The following is a 12,222-nucleotide window of genomic DNA, read 5'->3' as shown; positions in this document are numbered from 1 at the left end:
GTTGGTTCATCTGTTAATCTGATTTTGGGGTTTGCAAAAATAAATTGAATTGAATCGAATTGAATTGAATCTTCCAAACACTTCACTGTTTGGTCTGCAGTGCATCTGGTTCCATAAAGTAGGAGAGACTTGCTCATTAGACAGGTCAGAATTCAATGGTAGCATGGGCCTTTTAACTGCCAGAATGCTGTTTTGCCCTGGTTTATGGTTGGATATCTCTAATTTCTGGGACAAACCACATAAAACAACTGCTCACACCCCAAATGACAAATATAAATTCTTGAATATAGTGAACACAACCTCTTCTTTACACAAACAAATTTGCAGAACAGTATCATAAGTATTCTTGAAGAGTCCTGATTATGTTTGAATTGGCTCAGATTTCTGAGTGATGTCTTGACTGCCTTGTCAGTTTGGGACAAATAGCTGCAGCGACTCAACTGTCTGACTTCCAACTACCACGGCCACGCTGACACTCAATCACAGAGACAATTTCGACCCCACTGTAACTATGGCAACCACCCGTCTTTCACCCCTTTCAAACCAAAATTGTCCGAAGCTGTCATTTCCACTCGGCCGCTTGTTCATATCTCAAATTGTGTGCAGATTGTTGGCAATTGTTGTTGGGGAAGAAAAAAAAACAAAACTAAAAACACAAGCGAACAACTCGACACGGGCACCTCTGAGGCTTGGTTTGAAAGCACATATATGCCGTATGAATACAGCTTTTGCCACTCCTAGTTGAGAAATTATTTAATACCAGAAAAGCAGCATTTGAATTATTGATTGATGTGCTTTTTGCAGTGACCTGAATAATGGGGAGGCAAGCTTGACACATGTATCCTTCGTGTTCTGTCGACTGAGTCATGCAAGCAGAGAGGCCAGAAAGCCATCATAAGTTACATTAAATTTGATCTTTTCACCAGGCATCGCAGTGGATAAGAATGGCCTCATCTACTTTGTGGATGGCACCACCATCCGAAAGGTGGACCAGAACGGGATCATCTCCACCTTCCTGGGTTCAAACGACCTGACCTCCGCGCGACCTCTCACCTGCGACAACAGCATGGACATCAGTCAGGTGAGTTATGTAGGGTTAGGAGCCAGAGCAGTGCCATTGTGTGTAAGCCTATTTATCCAGCCATGACAGGAGAAAGGGAACACAGCTGCATACCAGATACAAGAATCCGGCAAACTATAAATGGCTGATATGTTAGCCGGACACAAGAAAGGAAAATAGTGAAAAGCCTGAGTCTGATTAGGCCTGATATCTACTGTGTTGCAATACAAAATGTTTGATGGAACTCTGATTTTAATAATTAGCAGTTTCACACTCATGATAAATTTAAGTTTGATTCAAAGAAAACAGCTTACTTTCTTAAAAACGTGAAAAAGGGACTAGTTTATTTCAAATGATTGGCAGATGTTCAAAGTTACTCCTTACTTACCTAATGCATACTAGCATTTTAATTAATATTCACCATGATGAGTTTATAAGAGCTTTTCACAACTTTCAGATGCAAGGGCAGAGATTTTCCGTCACAGTAAAGATAAATAAAACTAACATGCTAATATTGCATTTCCTGATTCTCTGACAATAAAACACTTCATGATTGAAAGCAGACAACACACAACGGTTTCATTTTGGCTGCTTGTACAATATATCTGTGCTAGGGCAAAATAAAATTTGATCAACTACATGGATAAAAATCGGGTGCAGCCACTGTAGCCATTTGCCATTTTTTAGCAGTGAATGTCATAGATGAGAGGTTGTGAAAACATTTCTATAATCATGTTGCTGTTAGTTCCATCAGTTGTGTTTTGCTGGGTTTATAGTTCATATCTAGTGCCAACATAAAGGCTCATTCATTCAGGTCATTTTAGGACGTATTTGAGGTGTGTGTTGTTGAGGAATTGTGTAAAGTTCCGTGCCCTTTTAAGTGAATCCATACACTGAAGCCTCAAAGACGAGTGTCCTGGTTTTTCCACTCCTTTTGAACTGCTGCCTCTTTTCTGCACCTTTCCATCTGGTAAACATCAAAACTGACATCACAGAAGAATGTCACCCGCTGTCGGTTTTATTATGACTATAACGGAGTTATATAAAGGAGTGATGCATTCCCAGTCTCTTTAACCTGCTTTAGAATTTAGATGTAACCTTATTCATGCTCTTTCAACTATTTAAAGTGCATATGACAGGTTTTCATGTTTTTGTAATTTTTACTTGGTTTGGTTGGATTGTACCTATGGTAAATATTTATCATAGTCTACATTAGGTCGGTGGTAGTTTGTGGGTGAAAAAAAAAGTGGAACAGAAAAGTACAAACATACAGGAAGTAGCAATGAATTCTAAAACTGAAGCCTTCATATAACAAAGTAAAAGTGTTGTGATTTATTATTGATTAACAAATTGTAAATTCTTTGTAAATAAGACGAGCTTTGGCCCTTGTTTACAGTATGGTTACTAGGTACCAGTTATGGAATTACCTCAGGTCCAACCAGGAAGTAAAATTATAAACTTAAAATAGGCTAGATTAAAATCTTAATTATAATTATGTTAACTATGTTTTAGTGAAATGTGTAGTCTAACCTGTCATATGCAGTTTTAGGTTAAGAAGGCAGCCCGACTTTAGATGCCATGGCAACGGAACACCCACTGAATGTTATAAAACTGAGTGTATATTAGACATGCAGAATAACTATCTTTAATAAATTATGTTAAAATTAGTTTCAGAGAGTAGGTCAGAGAGAAGCACTTGAAAGTTCCCTGAACCCATTTCCTGTTTTAAATTCCATGCCTTATACTTAGAAACCAACAATAATTAAATTTAAAATTGGAGAAAAGTCTCTTCTTGTGAATTTTGATTATGGCGGCCATGGTGAGAGCTGCGCTGCATGGTTCTACAAGTCACAGCTGCATTAGGCTTTTGATTAATAATTGAGTTCAGTTAGATTTGTTGTAATTAGTGAGATTTAAAATCACAGTACAGGTGCTCTCCTAGGGTTGAGTTCAAATCTCAGCAGAATGTGGCCTTTACTAAATAATGTAAAAATGGACAAGGTACAAACCCAAGGCACACCGATTGATTATATTAAAAGTCCTTTAGTACATGAGGCGGAGCATATGTATTTAGGGACACCTGTGTATCCGGTTACCCGGTTTTGTTTTCATGCTCTGATGAAAACCATGCAGCTAATCAGTGCATGAGAATAAAACCGAGGACTCAGGTGTCCCCAAATACAATTCTGATTAGTTATTCGAACTCAGAAGACTCAAGCACTGTCAAGTTTTATTATGCACTTCAAACATTTTTAAGGGTCTTAATAATGATAAACACATCATATTTTTGCTGTTCATCAGAACACTTTGCTTATACGCCATACTCCTTATTCTTTACTCTTTTCAATCTAAATAATTTGTTATATTATTATTATATTATATTAATTATTACTATTATTATTAGTAGTAGCAGTATTGTCATTATTACTTGTTGACTTATTTAGTTGACCATTTGACCAAGAAAAAATGATCTCATTCCATTGACAGAATGCAAAGATTAAAACCTAAAACATCTAACACAACAACTTAATACATGGGTTTTTTCCTGTTTATAACTTTGAGGACTTTGTTTTGACTATTTTGTTTAGAGTTGTTATTAGCTATGGCAAAAGTGCTAGATTTTCATCACTGTGAAACTTTTTAATAGTTAAAAAATAATAATATTTTGAATGTATTCTTCTTGCCGTGTGCAAAGTTGCCTCCAGGCGACAGGTTATAGAATTACAATGCATGACACACTTGCAACAGCCCTTTGCTTAAATATTAATAGCACCCCAAACCTGATGCATAAAAGTCACGACCGAATCTAAAAAATGTGGAAAGGAAAGATGCTTTCTCACAACAGGAGTTCAGCACTGGGACAGGCTCAGCTCATCACTTTTTTATGAGGTTTATGAGTCAAATATACAATTTTAGTTTGTCCATAATGCAGAATCTTAATTATAAAAACATAGTTATTTACATATTTAAAATAGAAAAAGAATAATGGCAAACATAAATGACTAGCTGGTATTGCGTTTTTTTAAATGTGGAAATGTTATCTGGACTTTCCTCGTGGTCTTAGATCAAAAGTTGAATTACAATAGTGAACTTAGATATTTGCACAGTTTATTTTCATTCATTCATTTGCTTGGAATTTCCCAGCATGATGTTGAAAATATTCTGTATTGTAATTTTAGTGTATGTTTATGCTGCTTTTGTTACAATGAAATAATACTTTTATATCAAAGACATTTACCGCTAACTGCTAAAGAGGTGGGTGCAAATAAGGCTTATGCTCAACTGTTCAGCATGTTAAGTGAAAAATTGAGTGAAGTTTTGGAGTTGTTAATATAATGGCAGTCAATTCAGAGGATAGAGCCTGCTGCGTTCCTGCTGTTAAAATGCACACATAAATGCTCTTATATAGACTGAGTCTTGAGACTGTAAATGCGCTGGGGTTCTGCTTTCCAGGCTAGGCCACTGTGACGGACAGCTGTGAGGAAAGTGCTGTCAGTCACAGACGCTTACCCTGACAGCTCTTTGACGGAGATTAGGAGACTGAGTATTCATGTTTGTATGAGCGCCATTTTAATCTTGTTACGGCTTAGAGCTGGGCTGGTGGAGAATATGGTTGTGATTTCACTAATTTGAAGCAATCAAGTAAGTGTATAATTTTTTAAATTCACAATGACAAATTATTAATATAAATTTAGTATTAAAATTAATGCAAATTTAAATATCGCTCTATTCTGTATGTTCACTTCTCAAATTAAATCAGATGACTGACTGGCCTAGACACTGAATAGTTTTTTTCCTCTAAAATGATTGTATGTATCCAAAACCCATCCTTGTCTCCAGACATAGGCAAATATAAATCTGATCTTCAGTGATGTTCTGGACTCACTGATCTTTTTGGGTCCTCCATCATCTTGGGCTCTCCTCCAGGTGACCCAGCTGAGATGGTGAGACTCAGACCCAACTTGTGACCATACGGGTGCTAAGCTTCCTTGTCCTAGTGGTCCTCTTCTATATGACACAGCCATCTTGAGGCTTTCTCTGCGGCTCCTGAGGTTTTAGAGGACAAACTCTGGATGACTTGGGTTCTAAGCCTTTGCACCCACCTCTTATCAGGAGGCATCTGGCTCTCTACCATGTTGGCTGGCAGCTCCAGACAAGTCCTTGTACTTGGTGAGGTCTTCCTTAGGGACAGAGCTCTCATATAAGTACCAGCTTTGTGGACCATGAACCCCATCTGGGCCCATGGAGGTGTTTGTTTGTGTCTTGGGAACTTCATCTGTTGCTACAGTACCTACAACAGCTGCCTGTAATCTGTTGGGTGCCAGGACATCTGCACAAGTTGTCCTGCATAATAACACTGGGTTACAAAAAAAACATTTTTAAAAGTTGTCTGTGTTTTTTCAACTGAATTAGGACCATTTTGCACTACTGAATTCAAAAATGATATCCATTTTTCTCAGTCAGGTCAGGTTTTTATGCTAATTTGATTTTGAAAAATCCGATCTTCTGACTAAATTGATTACAATTTTGTGACATTATCAGTTGATTTTCTTTAATATTAATATTTCTAGATAAAAAATAGTTTCCTAACAGAATGTATTAATTAAATGTTACGTTATGTTAATTGATAAAGGTAAGTACATGTAAATTGCAACGTTACGTTATCATTGTGCAAAATTCAGGACATGAACTTCTGTTTTTATGAACCCTTGAATGCTCAGCAGCAGGGATGTCTCTCTTCAGAGTCCAACAGCAATCAGCCATCATGACTGCATCCCAGCGTCCCTGATACCTGGTCTCCATCTCTTTTATGTCCTGATGGAATCTCTCCACCTGCTCATCACTCAGTGATCCCAGATTCTCAGGAAACCTGAACATTTAGCTCCTTTTGGGAAAAAGGATGTGGAGCATCATCATTAAAACCACACTGGAGGAATCTTTGTCACTGATGTCAGGAACTTCTACAAAGACAGGTACTGGAATTTCATCACAGTGAGCTACAGGACGAGGCTGCTTCGGTTCTTTCTGTTGATCCCAGTCACATCAATAGCCCAGAAGTAGCTATTGATGTCGGCTCCCTCCAAACCATGGGAATTCCAAACTTCAGACAACTCTTCTTGCCTTTAGTCCACTGACGCAGATACTCGGTGCATGACTTGCATGCCAAGTGTGGCGCCCAAGCTTCATCTTGGTCACCAAGTTTAATACCAAAATAAGCATGGTAAGCACGCTTTATGAAACTTGTGACTTGATTCCTGTTAGGAACATTGGTGTATTCACCGCAGATGTAGCAGAATATGTCAGGCTTATTTTTGCAAGATCTTCTAGTCGAAGCCATTTCATTCACTTGTAATATAAAAAAACAAAACAATTAGTCATAAGTTGGCACATGCAAAATCTTCAGAATTTGTTTATAGCAAGAAATATAACAGAATTTTGCATCATATGATGTGAAAATACTCATACATGTAAACAAAATCGTCCAAAAACAAATATGTAGCTTAGTTCAGAACATTGACCTGATTGAGCCAATGTGATTTTTGGATTCAGCACATCAAAATTATCCTAAATCAGCTAAAAAATCTTAGACAATAAATTTAGTGTTGACCAGTGTAATTTATTACAATATAAAATGATAATCACAGTACCTTAAGCAATGGAAAATTGCTATAAAGAGTCAATATAGAAATTCAGAAGTGGATCTGAAAAATAAACATGAAAAAGACATTCAATTACTGTAGATACCCAGTTGTAATAGTATAGACCTGACTAAAGTAACACTTGTGTCCATATTGTGTCCAATTTGACACCTTTACTTGCATGGGTTTACCATGATACCATAAATAATAAATGCTGTAAATATAGTCCAAAGGCAAACTCTTGTAGGTATAATACGTAACTTAAAATGACCATACCACCTTAAGAATGCATTTTAGCAAGCTTAAAAATGCAAGTCAATGTTTATTATAAAAGTAAAATAGCGTACATTTTTCCAGAAAATTTTTGTGTGTAAATTATGTTAAACATTTTAAATGGTTCTTTGATCTCTGACAAGCTTGCAATGCAAACATTTAACCACTGTGACACATCCTTGTATAATGAATAAAGTTTACAATGAGCACAACTAATATGTCATCTGTAACACATTAATAAGAACATGCTAATAATAATAATTCAAATCAGGTTGAATGGTTTTATAAAAGTAGCTTATTGTTTTATTTTAACTGAGTAAGTAGACTGGTACTGTTCAGCAAACAAACACATTAGCAGTTGATCTGATGTTGTCATCAACTTGATTGTGTTTATAAGATTTTACAACTACAGATCTATTACAGACAGTGTCATGGCATACAATGGGGAAACTGTATTGCTAGTGAATCCAATAGCAAAGAAATCCAAATTTTCAGTTAAAGGCCCTGTACCCAACCTCTTCCCATGTATTTGAGCAAAATGTGTCTTGCCTAGTACAGGTTAATTGCATAAGAAGCTCTTGAGGTCAAAATAACTTATCTGTATATGGTTTCTAAGCACTTTATTTTCCAATATTGAGGAAGTGGACATTAGCATGCTAGTCGGTGTTAGCCTTACTGCTCATGGCAAACTCTGGTCTGGTCTCTGAGATTTATGAAAAGCGCATATACTTATTGTGGTGCATAATTCGGATGCTTGGAATGCATAAGGTGTGTGAGGATCAAAAGAATGGATGCAAAAGTTTTTCACATTTTTAAAACGGAAAAAATTAAGATGAGTCATTGCTGTTCCTTTTGCATTTGTCTTACATCCACCATTTTTACCTTGTTTCAGGTGATCTTGGAGTGGCCCACAGATTTAGCAGTGAGTCCGATGGACAATTCCCTGTACGTTCTGGACAACAATATCGTCCTGCGCATCACTGAAACCGGACAGGTCAGCATCGCCGCGGGCCGCCCCACCCACTGCCCGCTTGCCACCTTCGAGAGGGGTGTGGCCGGGGGTCAAAGGGCATTGCTCACTCCTCTGGAATCTGCTGTTTCTATTGCCATCTCGTATCACGGCGCCATCTACATCTCAGAGACAGACGAGCGAAAAATGAGCCGTATCCGGATGGTGTCTGTGGATGGGGAGATCACTCATTTGGCAGGGGCTCCCTCTGAGTGTGACTGTAAGAACGATGCCAACTGTGACTGCTACCAGACAGGTGATGGCTATGCTAAAGATGCCCGGCTAAATGGTCCATCCTCGCTGGTGGCCGCTCCGGACGGGACGCTCTACGTGGCAGACCTGGGCAACATCAGGATCAGAGCCATCTCCAGGAACGGGCCAACTTTCAGCGGCGGCACGTATGAGGTGAGATGGCACGATTTCCCCAGTGAAGAGCTGTTAAGGTTCTTCTGGTAAATGAAGTGAATCATGAACATTCTGCAACTTAGTTATTCATACTTTTTTTAGCTATCAACTGCCTAACTGATATGATTAGTGACAGCACACAAAAATTGTATTCATGTAAGAGGACTCAAAGGCACAAAACATAGACATCCATAAGCATATACTATCAATTATATGCAGTTTACTTCTATATTATCCAGATAAAATATTTTTTTTTCTCATCATAACATTTTGGCCACAGTAGAGATGTGACGCTAAGGAATTTGAGGTAAGAGCTGGGCAATTGAGCTGCTAATCTGTAATCACTAGTTTTTTCTTGACCATGACCAGGGATAAATCTCTATTCTCTTCTAATCTAATCTTCAGTAATTACACTGTCCACACTGACCATTGGCTGTCGGCGAGCAACGCCACAACAGCAGCTGTGAGCAACAGTTTGGCAAAATTAGAACTAATTACATTTAATTGTGAAATTGCTTCCATTTATAAGAGATCTTATATTGAGTGTTTGTAGTGGTGCCATGTGGTGTAGTCAGTTTGCCAAATGCTTTTCTGTGGACAGAGCTTTTATGTAAATGAATGGACATAATATTTGTTCAGAGAAGAATATCTGTGTACATGTAACCAGGCCAAAGACACTAGCTGTGTGGTTATGCATTTCTCTATTGTATGGATTAGAGATCGACCGATATGAGTTTTTTCATGGCTGATGCTGATACAGATATTAATTATAATACACCTGATGGCTGATAAGTTCTGCCAATATTTTTTCAACGATATGTAGGGCCAATTTAGATTATTTTCACCAAATCATGTTATTTAAATTTACTACAAACTCACCCCAACCTCTTTCTTTTTTAACACAGACCTTTAAGAGAGCTGTATAGTCATGTTTTATGCAGCTGTCTCTTCATATTACAGTGTTAATACAAAGCTTTGTGTGTATGTTTTGGGCAGCAGATCGACCAGAACAAAATCGGACTGTGCTGGAGATTTAAGGCCGATAGCTGACATGCTAAAAAGTCCAAATATCAGCCTGATATATCGGCCAACCAATATATCGGTCTGTCTTTATCTTCAAATACAATGTATTAAAAATAAAAAACACAAATACTGAGGGCTTAAGTGGGTTAAAGGACTTAATCATAACAATATTGTTTTAATCTGTAAGAAAAAAAAATAGCCTAGCCATATCTTTGGCAAATATTATGATTATAACAATGCTGATATGATAAAGTGTATTAAACCACCTTAATTTTGCACTATATGAATGTGTCCCTCTAATCCCTCTGTGTGACAGGTGGCCTCCCCAGACGCCCAGGAGCTCTATGTGTTTGACACCAATGGCACGCACCAGCACACAGCCAACCTGCTCACGGGAGATCTCAAGTACACCTTTGGCTACAGCACAGAGAACGACATCACTGCGGTAACAGACAGCAGCGGGAACACCCTGAGGATCCGCCGCGACGCCAACAGAATGCCCGTGCGGATCGTTGCCCCTGACAACCAGGTCATCTGGCTGTCCATGGGAACCAACGGAGGGCTGAAGACTCTGACAGCGCAGGGGCAGGAGCTGGTGCTGCTCACCTATCATGGCAACAACGGACTGCTGGCCACCAAGACCTCCGAGATTGGCTGGACCACTTTCTTTGAGTGAGTCATTGTGTGTACAGCTTTGCATTGAGGTAAACTGACATGGTCTTTGGGTTCCCTGGAATTGGTATTTCTTGTTCAATAACTAAAGCATACACTACCATTGTTTTTGCTTTATTTTTATGACTAATAACATTTTAGATTCTCACTGAAGGTATCAAAACTATGAATGGATACATATGGAGTAGTGTAGTAACAAAAAATAAAGTCAAAATAACTCAAAACTTCCTTCCATCTATTTTCTTCAATTTATCTGGGGCTGGGTCATGGGGGCAGCAGTCTAAGCAGGGACTCCCAGACTTCCCTCACCCCAGACACATCCTCCAGCTCCTCTGTTGGGACCCCAAGGCATTCCCAGGCCAGCTGAGAGACATAGTCCCTCCAGCGTATCCTGGGTCTTCCCCGGGGCCTCCTCCCAGTGGGACATGACCAGAACACCTCCCTAGGGAGAGGTGTCCAGGAGGCATCATGAACAGATGCCCAAGCCACCTCAGCTGGCTCCTCTTGACGTGTAGGAGCAGCTGCTCTACTCTGAGCTCCTCCCGTGTGACTGAGCTGTCAGCCAAGACAGCCTCACAACATCCAGAGTCTTGAGGTGCTGGGGACAGATCTCGGGTACTAGCCGGGGGGACTCCATTGTTGTAATCTGTACTGCTGTTTGGCCCGTAGGCCGCCACAACAGTGAGAGACCTGTCCCCGACCCGAAGGCACAGGGACGTCACCCTCCAACACGAGGCGGCTGAGCTGTGGGGCAATGAGCAAGCCCACACCAGCTCACTGCCTCTCCCGGCAGGCAACGTCAGAGAAATGGAGAGTTCAGCCCCTCTCAAGCTGTTGGGTTTCAGAACCCAAGCTATGCATGGAGGTGAGGCCGACTATAACTAGTTGGTAACGCTCAACCTCCCACACAAGCTCCAGCTCTTTCCCCCTCAGCGAGGTGACATTCCATGTCCCCAGAGCCAGTCTCCATGTCCGGAGATCTGGTCGTCGAGGCCCCCACCTTCGACTGCCACCCAGATCTGTCTGCACCGGCCCCTTACGGATCCTCCCGCGGGTAGTGGGTCCACGTGAAGACGGCCCCATGTCACTCCTTCGGGATGAGCCCAGCTGGGCCCCATGGGGAAAAATATCCAGCCACCAGGTGCTCGCTGTTGAGCACCCACCCCAGGCCTGGCTCCAGGGTGGGGCCCTGGTGATGCCAGTCCGGGCGATGTAACTAGCCTTGATTGTTCACTCGACATAAAGGGCTTCTGAACCACTCTTAGTCTGACCCGTCCCCCTGGAACTGTTTGTCATGGGTGACCCTACCAGGGGCATGATGCTCCTGTCAACATAGCTTCCATCATTCAGGCACTCAAACCTCTCCACCACGTTAAGGTGGCGGTTCACAGAAGTCACTTTGAAGAATTTGAATCTAAAATATAAAAATATGTAGTGTTGAGTTATTTCACTTGCTAAAAAACTCCTAAAAATTCCTAATATCTTACATTATATATTTGCTGTCTTCTGTATGCATCTAAAATGTAGATAGTAGTAAATATATAGGGAAAAAAATTGACTAAGAAGGCGTGTCCAAACTTTTGACTGGTTGTGTTTGTATGGCGCAGCATTATTTTTAATTAGCACTGAATACTATTTTCGATGACCTCACCCACTGACTACACTCTGTGGGCTCCCGCTGAGAATTTCCTAACAAGGACGCCCCGCCCCCCATGTTGGGATCACTGGTGTAGAGGCTTATGCTGTAGCACATAAGCTGGGATTTCATAGTTCATAGTGCATTTCAAACTTGCAGTATATTCTATGTGCTGTCTAACAAACCCTAGGGATTTTATTTTATTTTTAATTTTTTTTTTTTTAGAAAAGTTGATTTAGCTTGTTTCCTGTATCACAGCTGTGTTTTGAATATTTCCCCCAAGCTATCAGAAAAGACAATATGACAGACTAGACAACTTTAATCAGAAATCTAAAATGAGACTACATAATTTGCAAGAAGAAAAACAACTGAAGAAATATATATATATGTGTGTGTGTGTGTGTGTGTGTGGGGGGGGGGGGGGGGGGGGGGTGTATAGTACACTTTCATTCAAAGTTTGGTGAATCATATAAAATCCATTGTTCCATCATTTGAGACATTGGAG

The 12,222-nt window shown here is 40.0% G+C and overlaps 1 protein-coding gene across 1 annotated transcript in view; it reads left to right on the top strand.

Moving 5' to 3' along the window:
- The window catches only part of si:dkey-237h12.3 (teneurin-3), a 191,043-nt gene that overhangs the window by 164,827 nt on the left and 13,994 nt on the right, over nt 1-12,222 (top strand). The window contains exons 17-19 of the mRNA XM_055224598.1: nt 927-1,081; nt 7,865-8,386; nt 9,726-10,081. Coding sequence (XP_055080573.1) covers nt 927-1,081; nt 7,865-8,386; nt 9,726-10,081 — 1,033 coding nt within the window. The remainder of the gene's footprint in view (nt 1-926; nt 1,082-7,864; nt 8,387-9,725; nt 10,082-12,222) is intronic.

This window comes from Periophthalmus magnuspinnatus, chromosome 10, assembly GCF_009829125.3.
Source record: "Periophthalmus magnuspinnatus isolate fPerMag1 chromosome 10, fPerMag1.2.pri, whole genome shotgun sequence".
Taxonomy (NCBI): domain Eukaryota; kingdom Metazoa; phylum Chordata; class Actinopteri; order Gobiiformes; family Gobiidae; genus Periophthalmus; species Periophthalmus magnuspinnatus.
This window is presented reverse-complemented; position numbering and strand designations above follow the sequence as displayed.